Below are 25874 nucleotides of genomic sequence, written 5' to 3'. Positions count from 1 at the left end.
GGGGGGTAATATGATGTCGCAGTGGCACATTCCTGATCAGCCTGGCTGCTGCTGTAGTCTCCTCATACGCCGGGAGACCAATATAAAGGCTATTGGCATAGTCGTGTTGGGAGGTGATTAGGGCATACACCACTGACTTCCTGCAATCCATCGGCAGGTAGTGAAGAAATCTATGCAGAGCCTTAAGTTTCCAAAAGCACTGAGAGGAGACGTGTAATTTGCCTGTGAGTTGGGAATCAAACCTGAAACCCAGATTCCTCGTAGAGGACACAAGTAGCGGGGGCGGATTTAACTCGGCTGGCCGCCATAGCTCAGTACACGGAAGAATTGGTAGATTAAAAAAGAAGACCTCTGTCTTATCAGTGTTCAGCTTTAGGCAGCTGTCTGTCATCCATGATGAAATATTTTAAGAGACACTGTCTAAAATTGGTGAAGGCAGTAAAAGAGAACACAAGTTGAGTGTCATCTGCGTACTAGACAACCTTCACCCCCCATTTTTAGGTCTCGCCTGACCCAGCGCATGCGCTGGTCTGGCGAGACTTATTGAGAGGGCTCCAAAAAAGTGCTACCAGGCCAGCCTAGAGCTACAGTGCATGTGCGCGGGCCCGCGCACCGCATTTTACCGCAATTACTTTCTTTTTCGGCCGCTTTGATGTTTGATCGTGATCGGATCGCGATCACTTTCACGGCCGCATGGCCGCTTTGCATAGTCAATAGGTCTCGCTTTTGGGACCTTATAAGTATTTAGTTACGCAAATGTTGCATGGCTAAACACTTATAAGGTCCCAAAGGCGAGACCTATTGGCTATGCCAATGCTTGTTCTACAATTGTCGCAAGGGGAGTCAAATAGACATTAAAAAGTGTGGGGCTTAAAGCAGAACCCTGTGGAACCCCATAAGGCATAGGGCCAGAGCTAGAGACATAGGGGTGCAGAAATACTTGTTGCGACCGTCCTTCAAGAAATGAGCGAAACCATCTCAAGACAGTCCCTGTTACTCCTAAATGATGTAATCTATTCAGGAGGATCCTATGGGAAACCATGTCGAAGGCTGCAGACAAATCCAGCAGCACCAACATTGCACAGCTTCCCTGGTCTAAGGTTTCACGAATCGATTCTGCCACCTCCAGAAGGGCTGTCTCCGTACTGTATCCTGTCCTAAATCCAGACTGAGAATCGTGAAGATGGTTATTAGATTCTAGGAAGTCCGAAAGTTGTCTCTGGACTTGTTTTTCTAAGATTTTGGCAGGTGCCGGCAGGAGAGAGATAGGTCTAAAAGTTTTGGGCTCTGCTGGATCAGCATCCACTTTCTTGAGGATAGGCCGAACAAAGGCCTTTTTCCAACTAGTTGGAAAGATCCCAGTCTCCAAGGAGGTATTCCAGATTGAGTTCAGGATACCATTAATCCCAGGTGCTAATAGCTTAAAAAATCTGGCAGGACAGGGGTCAAGAGGTGAACCTGATTTTATTTTCATCAGTTCCTTCAGTGACGCCTCCATCTCAAACGGACAAAAAGCTGACCATTTATCGGATGTGTCAAAAGTTGCAACTTCAAACGTTCCTGATGCAGGAAAGGCAGAGTAAATGGTTGAAATTTTATTTTGAAAAAAGACAGCTATTTCCTCACAGAGAGCCACCCGATGGGGGAATCGTGCTCTTCAAGGCCTGAGGTTTCATAAAGCCTTCTACTATCTTAAAAATTTCTTTGGGGGAGTTGTCAGAGTCCATAATCTGTTTTGCCACATATTCCCTAATAGTCCTACGCTTCAAACTGTGGAATTTCCTCTGTGCTGCCTTATATTCACACTTGGCTGAGGGTTCATAATTTCTTCTCCAAAAACGCTCGAGCCTCTTACACAGGCTTTTCTCCATACGGAGCTCCATGTTAAACCAGGGAGCCGAAGGTTTGTTCCTGGATAATTTAACCGACCTAATGGGGGCCAGTTTGTCAAGGGCTGACTTGACCCAAGCGTTAAAAAGAGGAGCATCGAGATAAGGATCGCCGGAGAGTTCGGGGGAGGTGTTATATAATTCACCACCCATAGATTCAGGTGTGACCTTCCTCCAGTTCCTCCTGTTCTCCGTGATAGACCTCCTATGGCTGTCACAGACCCTCCAAGACGGCAAAGCTTTCAACGTGTATCACAAATGAAGTGTGGTGATATCTGATGTTTCTTTGACTTATCCTTTATTTCGATCTGCCTCTGTGCGATTCCTGGAGGTTAAGAGATATCCAAAGCCCTTCTGGCTGTTGTGCCCCACTATGACTGCGCTCCGTTGTGGCTTTTCCTATTGATGCCATCATCCTGTCTTCTGCTCTGACAGATTTCTTTCTCTGCCTTCAAGAGCTCTTTTGCATTCCTGTTGGCAGAAGTTGAACTTTTTCACAGAGTAGCAGTCTGAAGGTAGATGACACAAACTCCATTAGGGTGATTTGTGAACTTTTTTCAGCAACACATAGGGCACTTAACTTGCAGTAAAGGCATGATCTGTCTTCCCCTGAAGAAATACATGATGAAGAAAAGTCTGTTTTAGATAAATATTTGAAAACAGTCTTGGCTCTTAAAGAGAAACTGAAAACCAAAACATGAAATAACTAGATAAACCACTCTCAACAAAAATGGTTTTAAAAAAAATGGCCCAGTGTACAAGGATCTTCTCACACAAGCCAAGCAAAAAGAATAAAATATCAACTGCTACTGCATGGTGTATGAAGTATATGGCATATAACGTTGTGGGATCCTTATGGGATCGCTGTCGCATTTCAGCTTTCTACTGCAGCTTTCTATCTACATTTTCCTCAGTTTCCGAATGTTTTTCTTTGCATTTAGGCAGCAATGTCAGGGCTTCGCTGCAGTTTTTTTAATTAAATGTTAAAATGTAATTTGCGAAAACTTAGTCTTTGGGAAGCTGCAGTCTCTTTATTTGCATTTAGAAAAATGCCAATTTTTCCATGTAAATTAACCTGAACCAAGGCATGTCTATTCAAGAATGTATGAATCCCCTAAGATACACCAATTAACATTAGAGAAATTATAGCGATAAGTGTAAGCACTGATGTCCATTTAATCTACCGATTGATTAACCACACTTGAAATATCACTCTTGCACTAGACGCTAAAAATCCCTATCCTCTCTGCTTTACATTACCAATACTAAGCCTGGTCACTGGGCTTGTGCAACTTATAATTAGATTTTTGATCTACACTACATCAACATAAGCAAATGCAAGTATTTTTTGCCCAGAAGGTTGGGTTGGAAATGACCATCTCGTTGATCAGCATTTGGTGTGCATGACAGGGATATTTGTTTGCATATCACTGACCACATATTTACCAATACTTTAATGATATGCAAAAAATGAAGATAGCCAACAGGCCATTGACTTAGTTATATCATTACACAAGAGAAAGATGGAGGATGAGGGTGGTGGTTAGAAGTCCTATGAAGGAAATTAACTTATGATAGAATGATGAACAACTGTTTCTTATTGAATTGTTATTTTCACACATAGCAAGATTTATGCCTTTTCTCAGAGATGAAGGGTTTAGCTGAGGGACAAAATGGTTGGAGTTTCCAACAAGATAGGCCTGTGTCTGATCAGAAACGTTAGACAGAACGACTCGCACATCTCGAACACAATGCAGATGCACCGGATAAGTGGACATCACCACATACACGCTCCAGACAGTCTATCAGCAACAACATGCTCAACACAACACCTTAGACATAACACAGCAGATACATCCAAAACAGCTAAATAATTAGAGTTCTTCGAACTCACAACAGGATGCAGAATATTAAACAACACGCACAACTGTGTACACAACCTGGACCTGTACATGGGAGTGAAGAGTCATGTGGATGCCACCAATTCTTCGAAGTTTCTGTGCACACAACAGTACCTACCACACAGATTAAAACGGACAATATTTCACAGAACATATTAGACAAAAAACTAAGCACTCGTGCACATCAGCTCAAATACCCCATATAGATTGTTTATTATTTTGTTCGGTATTGTTGTAAGGTTTGTGAGAACAATCACAACCTCCAACAGAATACACAATTCAGTCTAGCACATACAACAGTTATTTTTAACTTTAGTTGATTTTATGTAGCGCAGACATGGCCCGAGGCCATCAGAGCAATTTAAAGGAATACGGTTACCAATGATCATCAAAATATTACATTAGAGATGAGGCACAGGAAAAATGAAAAACAGACAGACAGTGAGTTGGAGAGCATAGATGTAGTGCAAGAGTCTTTTAAAAAGAACAACTTTAAGTTCTTTTTAAAGGAAGCATGACATTTGGTCAAAAAAAGGGATGGAGGAAGTATTTATGCTGCTTCTAGAGAATGACTGGCTCGTGTATATTTCTCATTTGGAGGTGGGGGATTGAAGGTGGGGGATTGCAGGTAAAGGGATGGTGCGTTTCTTTAACCCAGCTTTGCACCCATAAGTTTCAATTTTCCAGTTGGGTATATGGATGAAGACGAATGCAGTGCCTTGAGAGTGGTGCATGCAGTTTGTAACTGCGGTCTTGCCTCTACAGGAAGCCATTGAAGAGACAGCAGGATAGGTGCGATGTGGAAACATTTATTGTGACCAGTAACAAAGCTGAACTTTGGGGATGTCTGAGAGGAGTTAGACCCCCACAGCCTAGTCTGGAGATAACCAATGCCTTAACAACTGATTTTAAGTCCTGTTCTGGAATGAGCAGAATTATTTCCCAGAGCAGTCTTAGTTGGAACCGGGAGGTTTTAGCCACGGCCACAATTTGACTTTGGAGGTTGAGCCGGTTGTCGAGGAAAAAGCCAAATGACTTGGCATTCTGAACATTGGTGGGTTGGCACTCCATGGCAGGGAGGGATTCTATCCATTCTTGTACAAGTAGGTTGGATTTCTTTGGCGATATAATTAGAAATCCTGTTTACCCAGAGTTACATTTTAGGTAACGAGTTGAAATCCAGGTTTGAATTCTTTCCAAGGTGTTGGAAAGGAGGTTGCTGGTGACCAGGAATAAGACCTTCAGGTAGATTTGAGCATCTTCAGCAGCATACAGGTGAAAAGGATCCAACAGTTCCTAAGAGTCTAACAAGGTGGCTCAAAAAGGAGGTTGAACAGGGTTGGTGAAACGATCGAACCTTGGGGATTACTTCTTGTAAACTGGCTTGATTAGAGCCAGAGATGCCAATTTTCACTACTTGTGAACAGTTGGTCAGATAGGAGGTAGACAGATCAAGAACTACACCTTCAATGCCCATTCTATTCGTCAGGGCGCCGGTCAGAGCATGCTGGATGACTGTATCAAACATAGCCAAGAGGTGGGGGACAAGACAACATGAATTTCCAGTTTCAAGAATTCAAAGTGAGTCATCAACAATCTGCAGAATTGCAGCCTTTGAACTGTAAACCCTGTCTGATGTCAGATTGGAGAGTGTCTAAGAGGTGGTTTGCATGAGTGGGAGGCCGGGCAGTTTTCTATCACCTTCACTAAGAAAGGAAGGGTGAATTCTGGACCCAAGTTGTTTGGGTCATCTGGGTGCAGAGATCATATTTATTTTATTTTTTAAAGAGGAGAGATCTGGCTAATGCACAGAGAGTCTGCGAAAGTACCTTGTTTGAGTGAATTTCTACTGAGGTGGACAAAAAAAAAAAAGAGAGGAATACTTAGGTGAGATCTTTATTGATAGAGCCAGGGATGGCATTGAAAAGATTGTTTAACGGTTGCATATTAGTTATGGTCTGCAGTAGCTCTGTCTCTGAAAGCAAGGCAAAAGGTGACCATGGTGGCTGTGCTGTGCAAGACAAATTATCCTCTGCTATACTGTCAAAGGTGGCCACCAGGAAAAAGTCTAAGGCCGCTACTTTTTTGTCAAAATCTTCACAAAGTTGTTGAATTGGGCCTCTGAGAACTTGAAAGTGGTTAGAAAAGAAGAGTTGTTTGACTGCTTTATTCCTTCAAATAGACATTTAGGTCTGTTCTTTCCCTTGTCCATGCGTCGACTTGGCTCTGAAAATGTGGTCTTCGTAGCTTTTTCTCGCAGTTCTCAGCCTAACCATACTCTGTGGGGAGGCTGATTGTCTCCACTCTTTCTCGGGTGCTTACTTTCCTCAAAGTTCTCTTAGGAACCAAGGTCAAGAAGGTTTGAGTCTGAGGCGCTTGCCCCCGAGAGGTGACGAACTTCTCTATAGAGGATTCCATGCAGATATTAAAATTGCCTGCTGCAGCTTTGCTGCTGAATTAGGGAACTACAGAGGCAAGATTTGGGTGAGCCTGGTTTACAAGGGACTTATTACCGAGGTCACTAGTGTTCCTCCCCTTCTTCCGGTTGACCGGAGGTCTTAATGTAGGTAAAGGCCACTGTGAATGAGATTAGAGGAGGTCATTCAAATCTACAAGGGTGGAATCATTGGCGGTTAGGTGAGGAACATTGGAAATTATCAAATCCAGAGTGGAGCGTTTGCAGTGTGTGGGTTTCTGTCAATGTTGCAGGAGACCTTTTCACTGGGAAAGGAGGAGAAGGTTTCCATTGGTTGATGCCCTAGCGAAGATTGAAGTCACTTAGGAAGATGATGCTTTCAGAGATCATTAATTGGGATATATGGAATTCCATGCATTTCCCAACAAAAGTGATAGTTTCACAAGGTGGGTGATAAATAATGTTCACTGTGAGACTGGAGGTAATGCCGGAGGAGGTTTCCAGAGATATGCACTCGAAGGAGGGAAAACAGTTCAGGGGATGGAGCCTGCAACCTTGCAAATTTTTGTGAATGACCACTGAACCCCAACAGGGAGTCCCTCCTTGGTCACACTGCAGAAAGGAGGCAGAAAAAGGTCCAGAATAATATTTGAGGCATGCCAGGTTACGTGAGAAACATGATGCTCGGGTTTCCGATATCGTGAGTGAGAATTTTGCTGCTCAGTGTCATTCAAAAGCATGAATCTGTGAGAAGAGCTGCTGAGTTTAGACACAGTGTCTCTGGGGATGCAATGTACACATTTGTGTGATTTTGATTGGTTGTGTGATGTGGGTCACAGGGTCTGTGCCCGTGGTGGAAATGGGTAGGTAGTCTAGCACCTGGTTGTGTGGCTGCTTGTCAGTGGATTTGGGATCCAAGCGCCTGTTTAGGCCTAAGGGAGCGGTTTTCTCAGGCAATACTGAGCCTCTGTGGTCTGTTGTTCTGAGATGGATGTTGAAGCTGTAGTAAGCAATATTTGTGCATTGCAAGCTAATCGTTGAACAGAGAAAAAGCATGTGTTAGGATGTCGATTTTCTTCATTAGACGAGATAAAGTAGACAGGAGTACTGAGACGGGGTATTAAGAACTCAGGAGAGGGTGGGGCAGTACTTATTTGTCCTTGTGGTTTCTGGTGCTCGGCACCAGCACCTATTACTAAACACCAGCACTTAGTATGGGATTACACCACATGGTGGCACTGTGTATTTTTCAACTGCATTTAGCAGTACAGTCTTTATTTAAAAATGAGAAATCTAGTACATGGGTAACGTTGGTACTGTCATTATTTAGTAGCAGGGATGTTGGTGGTGTAGATAAAGGGCCTTGGGCCCTGGCACTTCTTTTTTTTAAAAAAAAACATTCACAAATTTGTGTTGCAATTTCGAGTCTTGTCCGATTCAGATGTATCGGTAATAGGGAAAATAAGGAGGGGGAAGAGGAAGAGTAAAGCATGGAAGGGAGAGCAGCGGAAGGTACATTGAGTGTCTTTGCCGATGAGAAGAGGGTAGGTGAAGTGTAGGGGAGTGCTAGTTTAGGGAGGCTGGCTATTTAATATTGTGTAGTTGGAAGAGAGGAGTTGGAGTGTTGGCGAGGAGAGGGGATTTATTTCACAACGGAACACCTCCAGAAAATGGGCAGAACTCAAAGATCCACATGTGTGCGATGCAGAATGGAGTTGGGGGCAGGGGGTCTTTCCTTCATGTAGCGTGGGACTTCTCAGTGATCATTACAAACAGGCTTAAAAGTCATAATATTCTTGCTCAAGTGACCGCTAGTGACCTGTTGATCTAACAAAAGCGGGCACTACTGGGGATAATGTCTGGGGAGGAAGGGCGAGGCAGAAACTGGAGCAGGCCTAACAATGGCTGAAAGGGAAATAGCTTGAACATGGCGGGCATTAGGCGCTCATGATATAAGAGACTGGGTCAGAGCCATGGATTTCAGTGCTACAGCTGAAGAAATACTTTATAAAGCTTAACGACTTCGCTAAGAAATATGCTAAAATATTGGATACTTGGAGGGCCAAATAACAGAAAGAGTACTTGGAGTCGGACGTGATAATTGCGAAGGGGAGTAATCGATAATGTTGCTATTTAAAGGTCAAATGTATGTTCTTGTGTACATTTCCGGGGACTTCAACTTTCTTTGATGCTTTGAGTTATTTTTTGTGTATTAAAGTCGTGACAAAATGGTAATAAGATTTAGAAAAAAGACGACCCTATTCACATCATGTCAACACTGAGGAGATTGGTTGACCAGTAATGATGTCAGGGAGTAGCTCCCAGAAGTCAAAGTTGCAACGGACCCAGGTCTCTTCAAAGGTTAAGAGTCCGTTTTAAAAAGGAGGCTTGTTGGATATCTTTTTAAAGTCGCCAACAGTCAGGATTAAACTCATGCCATGTTTACGCTTTTTTAAAGACTGTAGATGCTTGCAAATTAGATGCGAACAATAATTATGCCGCCCAAATTTCTTACAATGTTTAAAGAAATTGGCTTTAGATCGAGATCTCGACTCCCGAGTACTGAAGCAGCTAACTAGATGAGAAAGTCTGGCAATTTTCCAACACCTTTCAAATGCAATCAAAATCACCTTCTAAGAACCATTTTATATTTAGCATCATGCAAAGAATTTAAAGGGCTAAAAAGTACTAACAGAGCAATAGCTCTACGTAAAAGTATAGCATTTCTCTTGAGAAGTGCCGGTACTCTCCCTCCCAAAATAAAAAAGTGCCGGTACTCCGTACCGGACAGTACCAGCCCATTTAAAGCACTGCGTAGAACACTTCATTGAATGTGCAGTGAAAGAAATTATCATGGCGCAAATGTTAGGCTGACCTGCTGATGCACTACTAGAGTATTAAGGATTCAAAAAGCAATGTAACCTATGAAAGAGTCAAGCTTAGAACTACCAATGGGTATTTATATTGCGTAGAAGGCATGGGGCTTTGGAGTGCAAGCGTTGCCATTGGAGACTTTGCAAAACTGTAACATGGTATGCTCTCAAAGGAATGCTGTCATTTTTCAAAGCAGCAAGGGTGGACACAAAATACTGGGTCATAATTAAAGTACCACCTTTAAGTAAGGAAAATAAGATGGCCAATGAAAGTTTAATGCACATTTCTTGTTTGAAGTAAAAAAAAAAGTGCTTGTGATTTACGAATTACAGTGAGAGGGTGTAATAGTAATTTTCCAGAGGGAATATTAAACTCTGCACTACAGCAAACCACCCCAATTACCCAAAGGCTATTAAAACAGTGTTTCTTGTAAAACACGCTGTGATTGAAATTTAAATATCCAACTCATCAGCCCACAGCTATGGAAACCAGGCTTTTGATTTAGCCAGAGTTTAAATGCAGCCAGCTCCGTTGACAAGTGTGAGTAGCAGTTATGCATTGTATTGGTATTGTATTTAAGAGTGGATTGGTAGACTCTTCAAGATAGCGTCCCTCAAGTGGAAATTTACACACTTCAAATACACAACAAAATGTTATTTACAGTTGCATTAAAATTCACTTATGTACAATTTTAGGGACAAGACTAACACTTGACTGTGCTCATAATCACACGATTTTCAGGCAAGTGTCAGAACTTTGATTATAGCCAACATCCATCGGTTCAGTGCTGCCATCCTACCCACTGGACCACACAGCCTCCCTTACTGGATTATGAGGAGAGGCTTTGTATATCTGCCAAGAGAAATCCGATTTTTAAGATATTTGTATTTATTGTATAATTAAATGGCATACCAGTGAGCAGAGCTGTCACAATGAATAAGTTATGGAGTTTAAGCTGATGCAAATCTACCTGGTCATGTCCACAAAACACAGGTAGTTCAACTAAGAATGGCTTGCCTAACAGTTGTGTCTAGCTCGTTATCTCTCTTTTTTAAGTGTGGTTTGTTTCACTTTAATTTATTATACCTCTCTGATGCATTGCAACCAGATAACTGCCCCAATTTAAGACATAGCAGAAATACACGATACCTTGTTAACATTAAGCACCTGCAAGTTTAGGAATTCAAACAATAACCACACAGTCATGCTGTAAATTGTTAAAAATTGGTAAAAAATGTATAAACAACTTACTTTTCATCCTACTAATTTCGGCAGGTAAACTCTTCAGTTTGTTATTAGATAGGTTAAGTTGCACCAAACTTGTTAGACCCGCAAAACTGCCTGGAATGGTTGAAAGACTGTTGTTGGAGAGATCCTAGCAAAAGTCATGGATACAAAATATAATAATACGATGTTACAGCAATCCTTCATGGGAACTTCTGTAGAAAATTCCAGCACATCTGGGTTTCTTTCAACGATTGCAAAAAAAGACATTGTGATAGCAAAACAACGGAGAAACTCATGTATATTTTTCCAAGGCAACAGGTAAATTCTATGTCAGGACCGGAGGCTTCGGATTATGCTTATCCACTCGGTTCGCTTTATTCTGAAAACAATACAGCAGCCAGAGAGATTTTATCGTAGTCATGAAAAAATAACAATATACAAAAAAACTACAACTCCCTACAACCAGGGAGGCATACTGTAACGTAGTCCATCATTTGTGTCCATAATCCTATACAAGTTCCTCTGTCAACTTCCTCCCACCCTCCTTGTTCGCTGCTTCAGTCAGATGAGTACACGTTTTTACTTTTCTCTCATATCTTGGTGTTTCTATGGCTTAACGTTTGCGCGCTTGGCTGATTTGTTAGCGCTGTGAGTTTCTCAGGCTGTTTCCTTTTCAGCTCCCTATGCCGGCTGCGGGAACGCGTCTCGCTCCTTACGCGGCCGGCTTCCCTGCTCGTTGCGGCGTCACTCACAGCCGCTAGGGGGATCTTACATCTCGTTGCTCTCGCGGCGCGGCTCTTCAGCTGAGGAGCGCGCCGCGAGAGTAACGGTCATTGAGCCTTGCCCCTGCTACCTCACCCTGACGTCCGCATTGCGGATTATATGCCCCAAACACTTTGAACGCCCCGGTGGGGGTCCGTAGTGCGGTATTATTATAACCGCGGATGACGCGCTGACAACAGCGTTGTATGCACCTTGCTGTTTCCCACGCATTGCGCGGGCGTTTTCTAGTATTGCTGGGCACATAATTGCTTTTTCCAACGCGCTGGGGAGGTAGATACCCGGTCAGGTTTTCCCTGAGGGTGTGTGCGCGTTGTGGGTTGTGGTGCACCCCTATTTTGTATCCTTACCTTACTGTCATGGCTAACCAGTCTGAGTACTATGAGGAGGAGGTGCAGGAATACCTACCTTTTAATGATGACTTCTTTGATGCAGTGGATGACTCCATTTACCGGGTGGTTAATGAGGTAGTGGGGCCTATGGAACAACGCCTCTCCGACAGAATAGTGCAGGAGTGTAATAGGTTGGCGGCAGCGTGTGGGGGCAGTGTGGCGACCACTGGAGAAGGTCAGGAGGGTACCCCCCCGCCACCCAAAAAGCAGCGTTCAAAGGGTGTCGATGTAGATGCCTTTGCGCGCCTTAAGTCGGCGTTTTTGGCGAAGGCGACCCCGTCTGTTCCCATCGCGCCATCGGAGGCTCCAGCCCAAGACATCCCAGACCCCCCATCCCCGGCGACGGATCACGATACCCAGGGGGATTCCGATGAGGAAGGGGGGTCATCCCGTCCTTGGCGCCCAACTCTGACAGCCTCTTCGGCGGCGTTGGAGGAGGATGCTGACATGCTGAATCCCGATGACATTACGCATCCTCGGTCCTCAGCTTGGGTACCGGGGTATAAGGTTGTTCGTTTCCTGACAAACCGTCTCCGCAAACCTCTAGAGAAGGAGGCGCGGAGTTGCTTGAGGGCAGAATGTCCGAGACCCTCTTTGCCAGATAAGATCGTGCTTACGCCAGAGTTAGATTCCAAAATTGGCAAAAATCTTGGACATGGAAGAGGAGGCTAAGGTAACAGGTTCCACAATTTCCGGTCGAGGTAGGGGCCGCTCGGCCGGCCGGGGGTTCCAGCAAAGCCCTTCAAGGGGACAAGGCTCTGGCCGCGGCCAATATAATTCGACCGCAAACTACACCAACTTTTATCCAACGCGAGGACAACGTTTTAGAGGCCGAAGAGGATTCAAGTCCAACTCAAGAGGTGGAAATTCAACCGGTGAGTGTCCTTCCCTCAGATCAAATTCTTATAGGGGGGCGACTAGCGCGCTTCCAAGAGGCGTGGGCGGCATTGACGTCCGATGCATGGGTCCTTCAGACTGTACGGGGTTTTCATGTAGAATTTCTAGGCAACCCTTGTCAGGAGACGCGGCCTCGCCCGCTTCATTTCAGCCCGCGGGACGCACAGTTGATCAACGAAGAGGTCTCAGACTTGCTGCGCAAGGGAGCCATTTGTCGCACTGCTCTGCATCCGTGCGGTTTTCTCAGCAATATATTTCTAGTAGACAAAGCCGATGGGGGTCGTCGGCCAGTCATCAATCTCAAAGAATTCAACCTTTGGTTGGTGTATCGCCTTTTCAAGATGGAGGGGATACATCTACTGCGCGATTTGCTGCGGCCATCGGATTGGATGGCGCGTCTGGATTTGAAGGACGCCTACCTGGTAATTCCTATTCATCCGCCCCACCGACTGTTCCTACAATTTTCTTGGGGAGGTCTGGTGTACGGGTTCACTTCCCTTCCATTCGGACTTTCATCGGCGCCGTGGTGCTTCACCAAGGTGCTGCATCCTGCAGTGGAGTTTCTCCGAGCAAGGGGTATTCGCATGATCGTCTCCTTAGACGATATCCTCCTAATGGCCCAGTCTCCTCAAACCCTATTGCTTCAGCTCCAACAAACCGTATCTTTTTTACAGGATCTGGGGTTTGTTATCAACACGGCAAAGTCCGTCCTTCGGCCTTCGCAGTCAGTCACTTTTCTCGGTTTTGTGGTGGATTCCGTTCGAGCGACCCTCAGACTTCCGTCTCGGAAGATGGCGAAGATTCGCCACGAGCTCCGCCGAACAGCGTCCAAACCAACTATTTCCCTACGTCATTTGGCCAGAATTGTGGGCCTTCTGTCTTCCTCGATCCAGGCGATTTTTCGGGTTCCCTTGCATTATCGGGCCCTGCAGCGTCTCAAAGCCTACCATCTCCGGAGGGGTCGGTCGTACAATCATGTGATCCCGCTTTCCGCAGAGGCCAAAGAGGAAATCGCTTGGTGGCTCACCCATATGGAGGCTTGGAACGGCCGCGTGATCTTCGGCTCCGTTCCGGATTTGATTATCGAGTCCAACGCCAGCAGACTGGGTTGGGGCGCCCGGTGCGGAGATTTTTCCACCGGAGGTGTTTGGTCGGCAGACAAGCAGGTTTTTCATATCAACTGCTTAGAGTTGCTAGCGGGTTCTTTCGCGGTACGCTGTTGGACCAAGGACAGAGTGCAATGGTGCGTCCTTTTGAAGATGGACAACATCTCCGCAGTCCGCTATGTTAATCGTTTGGGGGGCTCCTGTTCTCAGACGTTGGCGAACCTGGCGAAGGACTTTTGGGAGTTCTGTCTGGATCACCACATATGGGTGACGGCGGAGTATCTTCCGGGTCAACACAATCAGATAGCGGACTGGCACTCCAGACATCTTTACGATTCCAGCCTATGGAAGCTGGACCCTCTGGTCTTCCAATAGTTGAACACTCTGTGGGGTCCGTTCTCAGTGGATCTCTTTGCCTCCCCTTTGGACAATCAGGTTCCACGGTTTTTCAGTTGGAGGCCGGATCCGATGGCTGTGGCCACGGATGCCTTCCTTCAGGATTGGAGGGTGGAACACGGTTATGCGTTTCCCCCGTTTTCAGTGATAACGAGAACGACTGCCCAGATCCGTCTGCAGTGTGCGGAGGTGACCCTGGTAGCTCCCCTATGGAGATCTCAAGTGTGGTTTCCGGTTCTTCTGGAACTTTCCTGGGATTCTCCAATCCAACTCCCCCTGTATCCTCAACTTCTTCGGAACCCGAACGGGGAGCCTCATCATCTGGTCACACAGAGGACACTCCGTCTCATGGTATGGCGACTTTCAGGCGACGGTGGTCGTTGCCGGGACTTTCGGGACAGGCTGAGGCCCTCCTGTCAAAGGCTTGGGCGGACAGTACCACAAAGCGTTACCGATCCGCGTGGTCACGATGGGTTCGTTGGTGTCTTCGACAGGATCTGGATCCCGTGGTCGCAGGAATCATTCCCCTCTTAAATTTTTTCGCCGACTTGGCGGCGGAAGGTCTAGCATATCGCTCCATTAATGCTATCAGGTCCGCAGTTTCAGCCGGTCACGTTCCTTTGGACGGCGCACCAATTGGGGGAACATCCTATGGTCTTCAGACTTCTACGGGGCATACGGTTATCGTAACCCTGGAACCTCGTTATTCCGTCCTTTGGGATGTCAACAAGGTTTTGAATTTGTTTCTTTATTGGCAACCTAATAGATACTTATCTTTGAAAGAATTATCTTCCAAGCTGGCGATGCTTTTATGCTTAATCTCCTGCAGGAGAGTTTCAGATGTTCGTGCCTTGGATGTCTCGGCACGGACCTTTTCCCCAGACGGGGTTGTGTTTACGATAGGTCGCAGGACTAAGTCTCATACAAGAACAATTTCGTACCCGGCTGTCCGGGACGCGCCAAAGTTGTGTGTGGTGGATTGCCTGAAGGCTTATGAGGATTTCACGCAGGAACTCCGCCCTCCCGGCGAGCGACAACTCTTGATTGCCCTCAAGAAACCACACAAAGCGGTCTCTTCTCCCACCATAGCAAGGTGGGTGCGATGGGTTATGCAAGAGGCTGGTATTGACACAAAACAGTTTGGTGCCCATTCTACCAGAGGTGCTATGGCCTCGAAGGCATTTGCGCTGGGAGCGCGTTTGGAAGATTTAATGCGTGCGGCGGATTGGTCTTCGGACTCTACCTTCAAGAGGTTTTACTTTAAACCAGTAGTTAATATGGCACAGTTGGTGGTAAGTAAGCTTTGAACTAGCATAATCCGAAGCCTCCGGTCCTGACATAGAATCGGGATTTGCCTAGTTATTATGACGGTAAGTTCCAATTCTATTAAGGACACGGAGGCGAGGATTATCCCGCCCGGGGCACCATTGGTGCGAACCCGCCCGTATGGTTGTAAGTAATCTTTTTTCTCTGTATTATTCTTTGTTAAGGCTTCAGCTTCTTGATCTAAAAAGTTTCTTTTTGATACTCTGCTGAGATGTTGCTTACAGTCGTCTGTTTTCCAATTTCTGACCTCCTTGTTTGGTTCTTTCAGGGAATGACGGATCTAAACAGGACCAATGATGAGAAGGCGTGATATGCGCGAAGAAAGAGGATGGGAAGAAGTTGACAGAGGAACTTGTATAGGATTATGGACACAAATGATGGACTACGTTACAGTATGCCTCCCTGGTTGTAGGGAGTTGTAGTTTTTTTGTATATTGTTATTTTTACATTACTACGATAAAATCTCTCTGGCTGCTGTATTGTTTTCAGAATAAAGCGAAGAGAGTGGATAAGCATAATCCTCGCCTCCCTGTCCTTAATAGAATTGGAACTTACCGTCATAATAACTAGGCAAATTCCGATTCTCAGACACAAATGTAAACATTATGGCTAAGTTTAAGAACATATAAGCAATGCCCTATTAAATAAACTCAAGCAGCACTGTAAATTCTCTCACCTTCTCTCTCCAATATATTTTCTCAGCCCAAACACCTAAAAGTTAGCCTAGTATGAACTATATTTGCTAATGCAATCACGCATGGGCTATTGCATTGTGAAAATGTAGACCTAGCTACAAGCTTCCTATTTCCTATATTTCCTATTTATATAATTTTAGCCCCAGCCAATAAGATTTTTATGCTGAATTTACATTTTATCAACTACCTTTGCCAGAAACCCAACAAAGGCGAAAAAGCCTCTTAGATCGAGACTCTGCATATTATAGGGTTCACCATCAGTAAAAACCATGCAACACTGTTAAGTTCCTTACACAAAATATTCAGGGCCTGACAGAGTTTGGCAGAGAGGGTACTCTGTCGAAAACGTGAAGGAGTACCCTGCCTGCCAACTCCTCAGTACGCCTGCCTCCATTAGAGACAGGCAGACCCGACGTACTCAATCAACAGAGTTCGGTCAATGGAATACCTCATGACGGAGGTTCCTGTCAATGTTAAGAGTTGTCCGTAGAGCCGGTGGACAAGTCTAAATTTGGTGGAGATTCCTTGGGATGGCAGAGGTATTGTCCTCTGCCTTCCCGATGGAGTAAACTCTGTCGCCAAGATCACAACCAGGCAGGCCTTCAGTGTTTAAAACCGGTCTTGAATTAGTACACATTAGAGATCAGAGAGGTGCTTTAACTCTCCGGTGCACTACTAAACTCACAACCTTGAAATTATTCTTACACGCTTGAGGAATACATAGCCAGCTAAAGCCCTTATCTCAACAGATAATCTATTGCTCTATGGCAGTGTTCTTCAATCTGTGGGGCGCGCCACCATCCCAGGGGGGGCGCATCACCATCCCAGGGGCGGGGGGGGGGGGGGAGGGGGTGCGCACTCCACCCGAAAATCTTAGCTTTGTTGTCTTGTTTTTCCTCTGTCCCACGTCGCAAGTTATCACCCATTTCAAATTGGGATTTTTTATTGGCCTGCTGCTCCCGCTTTCTCCAATCAGCATGCAGGAACATCACCAGTGACGTTCCACCAATGAGGGGGGCAGCAGCTGAGATTGCAGGAAGTGCCACGAAATTTGCAGCCATAAAGCCCCTGCATTCCACTTTTGCTGCCTTTTCTTCCTGGTTTGATGTGAAGGCTTTCCCGTTGCCACGCTGTGAAGGACTGCTGAAGTGTACGTTTGCCTGTCGCCTCGCTGTTAAGGACTGCCGAAATCTACGTTTGCCCGTCGCCTCGCTGTGAAGGACTGCTGAAATCTACGTTTGTCCGTCGCCTCGCTGTGAAGGACTGCTGAAATCTGCACAGGTAAGAGCTTTCTCGAAGTCGGGAGAGGGGGGAGGGGGGGGGGGGGAAGGGGGTTGGGCTGATGTTCGGCCGTATTGGAGGTTTTGATCACAATGCGCACCTAAAAGCACGGCAGAATTCATGTTTGATTGTGGGATTGCATGTGACACATTCACGGTACTTCGTATCACAGCATTTGTTCGTTTTTCACACAATTTAGTGTGTTTGTTTCTTAAACAGAATATGTTTTTGACTAATCTACCAGTGTTAAGTACATCCGCTTTTGCGAGCGGTAAATAAGATTTATTTAATACAGAACATATTTAGGATCAGCATCCTAGTAACTCACCTGAGTATGAGTTCGCAAGTGGCACCTTCTTTATTTCAAAATTATTTTTGGGAAGGTTGGTTACTCAGCCAAACGTTTTATCATTGTGGTTCAATTCTAATCATGCAGAAACTGGGGGTTAGCAGGTCAGCTCCTAGGTAGTTGGTATGCTCTTGTAACCAAAGTTCTGGAATGGAATGAAGTCAATCATTAAAGAAATTATGTCCAAGTGTGATGGCTTTTGTTAAAGTCGTATACAGTTGCGGTACAGTAAAGCCATCCTTTGGAAGCACGAGTGCTAATTAAATGTCCAAATATGATTATTTTTTTGTAATGTCGAGAACAATCCTAATTTCAAAAGGAAAAATTAGGTTTAACAGATGTGGGGGATCTGAGCACTTCAGCGTATCAATAAAATCCAAATTACAGAGGTTTAGGGTCTTGAATACACTAATAATCTTTGATCAGATGCCGGATTAGAATGTCTGTTTCCAAGTAATGATGTGTATAATCAGCATCTTTGGTCTCCATGAGGGTGATCCATTAATTCTTCCTTTTCTGTAATCATGGCTGTCCTGACCACATTTGTCAACAGTAGTGGGATGACATAGAAAAGTGACACTTCTGTTCAGATCTAGTAAAATGGCTAGAGAAAGTCTTGTCTGCTAGGTCCACAGGTGTTCCATTGGTTATTTGTATGCACATAACTTTCTCCGCATATTTTTGTATTTTCAGCATTTCTAGTGTGACAACAGCGCCAGCATGTTTTCGAGCACTTTTACCCATTTATCTGTTGCAACATTGGAATGTATTGCACTCGTTTTTCTTTCTTTGAGCACTCTGTCCTAACATTGAGTTTGCACCTGTCTTTTCCCCACCAGCCAATCAGCATTCATGCAGCCGCACAGGGTCTTTGGGTTGACTCGATTAAAACTTTGGTTTATTCCTCTCTCTTTTTTTGCACAGCCTCACAGCCGGTTTAAACGCCTGTTCCACATGTTTCACTGCTTTTCACACTGGGTTTCAACCCTGATTGTTCACGATTTTGGCTCTTCATTAGGCCAGGTACCCAAACGGGTCTATGGGAAAAATAAAGTACTTTTTGCAGCATATGCTTCACAAAGGAGCTTGTAAAAATATATGGTGGGAGAGCACACATATCTGTGAAACTCATTAAGTGCAGGCTGTTCAAGAATAAAACAAAAAATTGAAGTGCTTTTTATTTTTATTTGGTAAGATTTTAGGACCACATCTAAGTCTCAATGAAACATGTGCCAAGTGCTTTACCTAGTCATGAAGTATTGAGTCCTGTCACACACTTTAGGTCAGTGACTTCTTAAGAGTTTCTCGTTGCTCAACTGGGTGTGATTTCTTATATTTATGTTTCCCTCACCTTCTTTGCTTGATTTTGCTTGCGAGAAAGTGTTGCTCATATAATCATTGAAATGTCACTCATAAGGCACTAACATTATGAAAATGTCACACACAGCAATCTGAAACCTTGGCAGCTCTGCACTTCTCAGGAGACATGTGACTTTAAGAGTCCCACACATGGAAATCCAAAAAGATTTGGAGGCAATGGTGTGACGTTTACAATGTGGAATGAGGTGTTAGGGTACACTTAAGTCAGAGTTCTTCAATCAAGGGGGGGCACCATCCCAGGGGGATGCCTTCAGAGGTACCTTTAGGGCAGCAGCCCCTGGGTCTGCACAGAGAAGCTAAATTACACCATTTCAAACCTGTTTGTAACAATTTGGGGAATGTTTAACTTTCTCCAAAATATTCCCGTACTGGAGTTCAACAATTACATAGGCCTCCCAGGCAACTGTGTGGAATGTTGCACTTGGGCTGCATTTAGAAGAGCACAGCAGCCAAGCTGGAAAATACATAGTTTCTTTTAGAATTATACAGGCAGGCAGCCACACCCACAGGACTAGAAGGGCTTCAAGTTGCCAAAAGAAAAATGTCAGCCATGTGCTGTATCAGCACCTTGCAAATTGCTTGTCTTGGCACTAAATACGGGTTATAAATAAAGAAGTATGTATTCATTTGTAATGTGACTTTTCTGTCTTTGTTCCCTTTCAGTCATGGATCTTTTAGGCAGCCTTAGAACCTAATTTAAAGTGCTTTCTATTTATATTTGCTGTTCGAAGTATGCACAGATAAGTGCTGAAAATACAGCTTTATGCGACTGCTTATTTTTGTACCGACTAGGACATCAAAATAAGGAACTGGCAACCCTAATCATAAAACTGGAAGTTTGTTGCAGGATCAGCACATTATTTATTTCCTCCACCCTCGATCCCTGGTTAATGTCATAATAGCAATAGTTTACCTTATATGTGAAATCCTAGGCCGCCGGCAATAACATGCTGACATACTTCAAGTGTCTGGGAATGCACCCTACATTCAGACAACACACTCCTCATTTTTGCCCTCCACGCTCACCCTGCACTCACAGCGATCACAATGCCCTCACACTGTTTCCCATGCACTCACACCATTCACCCGCTCAACCTGGATGTCTGTAAAATCGAAGTGGAGAGAATGTGGCTTTAAACTCAGAGCTGCTGACTTTGTAACTGGAGAGTCTGGTTTGAATCCTGGCCTTGGCGCAACATCCTGTGATCTAAGACAAAATAATGTAATTTATCCGTGCATAATGTAATAAATCTGACCCTGTGTAATGTAACTGGTGCTCATTTAAAGTGGTCCAGTACCAGGAACGGAGTTTGCACAATGTAAAACTGTGAAAAGATTATTTATAAAGAAATTGGCACTAATTTTTCCCAATATATCAAGGTGGTGTCTTAACCAATGGAGTCATAGCTTTGGCATAGGAAAGATTTATATTTTTAATACAAATTTCAAAAAAGGTACAGAGTGGCGGTACGGAGTATCCCAGGATCCTTCCTTGTTCTGTTCCAGATGTCATTCAGATGCACATGTTGTATGAACCCTTTTTGATGCAGTAGAATAAGTGATTTTTCCCAGTGCTTTTTTGCCCTGGCCGTCCGTCTGCAATATTGCAAAGGTCTATGAGCAAAGGCCAGGGCTCCATGAAAATTATGCGTCCATACTTAAACAGTCAAAAAAACACAATTAAGACCTCTGAAGTTGAGATTCAAAGACAGTGCAAGTTTCTCACAGTGCCTGTCACTGGGTCCTAAAGTTGTTCCAAAATGCATGCTCATCCAATCCTACGCATCTCTGCAGAGTGCACATTACATTAGTCACATGTGCCAGTTGTGATTCTGTGCAAAGGTGCAAGAAGGAACTGCACAGGTGTTGAAATATTAACATGGCACAAGTAAAAGAAACTTTGTGCTTACAGGAGAGTGGGTGTATTGTGTATGGGGGATATTGAAGTTAATGAGCCTCAAGGAAGTACATGCAATCAATTTAACAAACTTGAAAGAATGGAAAGCTAATGTGGCCCTGCCAGAAATCACATTTTTAACTTGCAGATCATGGCCATCTTACCAGCCATCAGGACTTCAACTAATAACTTGCAGATCATGGCGTATTTTATTTGCCCTTAAGATAAGGCAGCAAGTAACTTCTAGGCAGGTCATTCACTCCCTTGCCCATCACTATGATTCTGATCTTGGGAGCTTTCATGGTGTCTTATGCACATCATATAGAGAACATGCAAGTAATATTTCTTAAACATTTTCTCTTCATTGCAAGGGAAAAAGCTACTTGATCGCTAGGCCGAGGACTCCTATTCAAGCAGAAGAAACATCTGAGGCAGTGAATAAGAAGGTACAGATTTGTTTTTGAGTGATGGGTGAAGGGGCAGTGCTGAGGTTTGCCCTCACTAACCTTTGAACAAGTAACTTGCAGAGCCTCATCAGTGATACAGCATATACGTACTGCAGCTATTTTGGGAGCACCTACTTAAAGCCTGGATGAGCTGGAATTACTTTTTATCCACTTACCACAGAATGATTCTTTTATCCAAATTTATTTTATTTAAAACATAAGATCTTTTTTTAAAGATTTTTTTTGGGGAAACTACAAAGTTAAAAACCTCCTGTACCTCATGCAGCTGTAAAATTGCAGCCATGTACTATTCATTAACATGCAGCTTCATATTTTGAATCTTAGGTTAAGCAAGCATTTGATATGGATCGTTTTTTGCTCCTAAAAGATGGTAGAGTGCTCAAGTGAAAGGCTGAAACAGAAAGCGACGGAGAGAGAAAAGCTGCAAGAACAAGGAAGTAGGATTCCTACAATTTGGACATTGGTTTCACCTGCATTGTTGTTAGTGGAGAAAGTAGACCACAGTGTGTGGTTTGTGACGTGATCTTAGCGAACGACAGCTTGAAGCCAACCAAACTAAGGCGTCACTGAAATGAAACATGGGTCTCTAGCAGGAAAAAGCAGAGATTTTTTGCCAGGAAGTTGACAGAGATAACTCAGCAGAAAGAAGTGGGGAAGCATGTGGCAAATACTCCTACAACTGTATTAAAAGCATCATACCAAGTAGCATACCACATTGCCAAAAACAAAAGGCCCTTTGTAGATGGAGAAAAGTTGATTCTCCCAGCATTGCTCGACACAGCTAGGACAATGCTTGGTGAAAAAGCAGCAGAGAAGTTCAAAAGTATACCCATCTAAGACACAACAGGTTGAAATCAAGTTTGTTTGCCTTACAGCTGGATGAAGCAACTGATGTGTCAAAGGATGCCCATTTAATTGCTTATGTTCGTTACGGTTATGAAACGCTAGTATTAGAAGATTTTTTATTTTGCAAGCCAATCAAGGGGCGGCAACAGGATCCAATTTGTTTGCCATGATCAATGACTTCCTGAATATCCAAGGCTTATAATGGGAAAACTGTGTTGGAATCTGCACAGATGTTGTTCCTTCAATGTGTGGTGCAAGGGCTGGTCTAAAAGCTAACGTATTGAAAGTGGCTCCACATATTCTGTGGGCCCACTGTATGATACACCGGGAAGCCCTTGCTGTTCGAAACATGGACAGCGAACTAGAGGATGTGCTGAATTCTGCTATAAAAATTATACATTTTATAAAGACCCATCCCACAAGAGCTCGTCTATTTGCAATTTTATGTGCAGAAATGGGAGCTGAGCATGATGGCTTGCTGTTTCATACAGAAGTGCGGTGGTTATCCCGGGGGAAAGTGCAGCCTCGCATCTTTGAATTAAGGAATGAAGTACAGCAGTTTCTTCTGTGTTTGAGCAGAACAACTATGCAATCCCCGCTGGCTTGTACTTCTAGCATACTGTTAGAAAAATACCCCACTCCCACACCGGAAGGGTTGGTGGTAATGGGTTTTTTCCCCAGACATACACTGTGGTAGCTTGGCTCGAGTGGTCAGGCACCGTGTTAAGCCTACGACATACCCACACAATAACCATGCGTGCATCCGTTCCAAAAACGACACTACACCTTAAAAATTATACTGAAAATATATCTCTATCTTCTTTTCTCTTAGTTGCTGATTAAATAAATAATAAGACAATCACAGTACACAAGGCTTTTTCTGTGGAAGGGTACGTCAACTAAATACTGTCTTAGCGATTCAATAAATAAGGTAGATCATAAATAATCAAGGCATAAATATAAGTGCATTACATTACAGGCAATTAAATATTATGAGGCAATAAATACTGTACGACAAATATTGTGAAACAATAAATACTGTGAGGCAATAAATAGGATAAATACAATAAATACAGTGCTCTCAATAAATAATAAAAGCCAACAGTTACACTTGTAAATCAGTTCACATTCCTGAGGTACTATGGGATGATTTGACCCAATCCCAGCTTGTAGAGATTTGGATGGCCTGAGGGGTATACTCCCTGGCTTGGACAAGGCTGAGGCCTAAACTGAGGTAGATCAAGGGGGAATCTAGAGATCTGGCTCTCCCACACTTCACAACCCCTCTGTATTAGTCTCAGCTCACCCCTGGCACAATCAAGCTGGTTCCAGCACCTCTCTAGCCCCTAGGATAGTCTTTTAGGGCTTCACAGGGCCTTAGGCGCCCTCTATTCCATTTACTGCCCTTCTTATGAAGTTCCGACGCCGCTGGAGTCGTGTCGACGCCGTGAGGCGGTTCCGGTTCGATGTCGGCGGCCTCGGCGCAGTGTCAGTTCTTGACGACGTCGATAGGCGGTTCCGGTTCGATGTCGGCGGCCTCGGCTCGATGTCGACCTCCGGTTCGATGACGTCGGGCAGTCTTGGCTCGATGTCGACTTCCGACGGCTCCGGTTCGATGTCGGCGGCCTCGGCTCGATGTCGACCTCCTGTTCGATGACGTCGGGCAATCTTGGCTCGATGTCGACTTCCGACGGCTCCGGAGTGCGAACTCCACTCCCGACCTCCGGTGCTCCTTTCCTCAGGTTCCGGCGACTCCGGAGTGCGATCTCCACTCCCGACCTCCGGCACGCTTCACCTCGGTCTCCGGCGACTCCGGAGGGCGGACTTCACTCCCCAGTCGACGCTGCTCACTCGACCTCGGGTGACTTCCTCCTCGACCTCTGGTACTCTCCACGACCTCCGTCGGCGCCCTCTCTCGACCTCTGGCGGCTCCGGGTACGACGTCTGCTTTCCAGTCAGCGCCGCTTCTCCACCTCGGGCTCCAGGTCTCAGGCTTCTCGACGTCGGACTCCAGGGAAACCAATAAACAGGTCAGATTCTTGCTTTTCTTTACTTCTAAGGCCTGTTCCTGCTGTCCAGGTCCTTAAGATGGTTTTTCTTGCTTTTTCCCACACAGGGCTCCAGGCTGGGCTCAGTCAGTAGGGACTAGTATCACGGGTGGGTTTATGGACCCCACTCCAGGCACAAGTTTCCACCCCTGCTGCCTCACTCCTTCCTCCTTCAGGTTTCTGCTGCTCTCCCTTCACCAGTCAGGTGCCAACTGCCAGCTCCAACTGTCAACTCTGGCTTAGCTTCCCAACATTCTAAACCGCCTCCAACTGTCACAGGGTTCCAGAATGTTGCAGAAGGTTCTAGTAGGTTCCAGTGATGTCACAGGTGACAATGGGTGGCCACCATTTTGTGCTCCAGGCCCTCAGACAGAAGTTTCAGGGGTAGATAAAATGGCTCCCTGAATCTGCATCAATACTAAAAAGTCTGGTGGTTCCCAAAAAGGAAAAATACTAACAGGGCTTGAGGCGAAAGCGGGACAAAATAAATAATGATGAGGAGGGACCACCCAAAGGGCTGACAGGTCTAACACATACCTTGCTGACATTTTTGAGAAATTAAATTCCCTGAATCGGTCTCTGCAAGGAGCTGACATTACTTCTTTTCCCACGAATAAAAGAATAACTGCATTCAAGAAGAAGGTTAAATTATGGCGCAGTCTAGTTGAAGATGGCCTGTTTGAGCAGTTTCCATGTTTAGTAGATGCTCTTGCGGAGACTGAATATGAACTTCCAAGTGTTGCTGAGGTAATAAAAAATCATCTGACTTCTCTCAGGGACAGTTTGCAAAAGTATTTTCCTGAGGACAATGATCACTTCAATGACTGGGTCTTTCAACCATTTCTGGCAGAGGTAGCAAGCCATCTCCCAATCCGTATGCAGGAAGAACGGATTGATCTCCAAAGTGACTGCACTCTGCAGATGCATTTCAGGAAAGTCTCACTGGGAGAGTTATGGCTGAAAATGTCTGCAGAATATTCAGCTTTGAGAGAAACTGTTATCAAAACTCTCTTGCCTTTCAGCTCGTCCTATTTATGTGAGATTGGGTTCTCAGCACTACCGTTCAAGACTGGATGTGGAGCACAACCTGGGGATGGCAGTAGCAAAAATCCATCCACAGATTGACCGTCTCTGTGGCGAAAAACAGGCACACCCGTCACATTAATGATGGTGGTGTTATTATCAAATCAGTCATGTGTAAAACAAAGCATCCTAGTAAAAACAATTTACGCACATTTTATCTTGGAAAATTTAGTTTTGAGCTGTGTAATAAGCCTCTGTCATTTAACCACACCCACCCACAAACGTACAGTTAACTAAACTCTTATTGTGTAGAACATTATTTGCCGGATATGGCCCGGGATATGCGGGTGGCGGTCAATTATGTAGTGTACCAGATTCCAGAAATTTCTGTCAGGTGGTAAGGGGGCCCGATATTTCAAAAAATTCAGCGGGGGGGGGGGGGGGGTAATGTTGGGGGCTCAACCTACAAAAGTTTGAAGACCTCTGTTCTGTGGTATGTTGAATGGCTGTGGTCTTTGAATTTGATTTTTAAATGAGTTACCAATCAGGGATATGAATATAAAAGAGTGACATCACATTATCATCATCATACAGCAAAAAGTTAAACACCCAAAGTGTATTTGCATAATAAACTCCTGCATACATTTCATTTTATTAGCAAGGCTGTTCTTCCTCATGGAGGAC

At 44.6% G+C, this 25874-nt stretch overlaps 1 protein-coding gene and 1 long non-coding RNA gene across 2 annotated transcripts in view; one reads left to right on the top strand and one right to left on the bottom strand.

Moving 5' to 3' along the window:
* The window catches only part of LRRC40 (leucine rich repeat containing 40), a 354024-nt gene that overhangs the window by 184516 nt on the left and 143634 nt on the right, over window positions 1–25874 (bottom strand). Inside the window, exon 5 of the mRNA XM_085602291.1 lies at window positions 10332–10455. Coding sequence (XP_085458417.1) covers window positions 10332–10455 — 124 coding nt within the window. The remainder of the gene's footprint in view (window positions 1–10331; window positions 10456–25874) is intronic.
* Window positions 16912–25874, top strand: part of LOC146834763 (uncharacterized) — a 43742-nt gene continuing 34779 nt past the window's right edge. The window contains exon 1 of the long non-coding RNA XR_014960652.1: window positions 16912–17180. This is a non-coding gene — a long non-coding RNA (uncharacterized LOC146834763). The remainder of the gene's footprint in view (window positions 17181–25874) is intronic.

The sequence above is a fragment of the Triturus cristatus genome, chromosome 4_2 (genome assembly GCF_964204655.1).
Source record: "Triturus cristatus chromosome 4_2, aTriCri1.1, whole genome shotgun sequence".
Taxonomy (NCBI): domain Eukaryota; kingdom Metazoa; phylum Chordata; class Amphibia; order Caudata; family Salamandridae; genus Triturus; species Triturus cristatus.
This window is presented reverse-complemented; position numbering and strand designations above follow the sequence as displayed.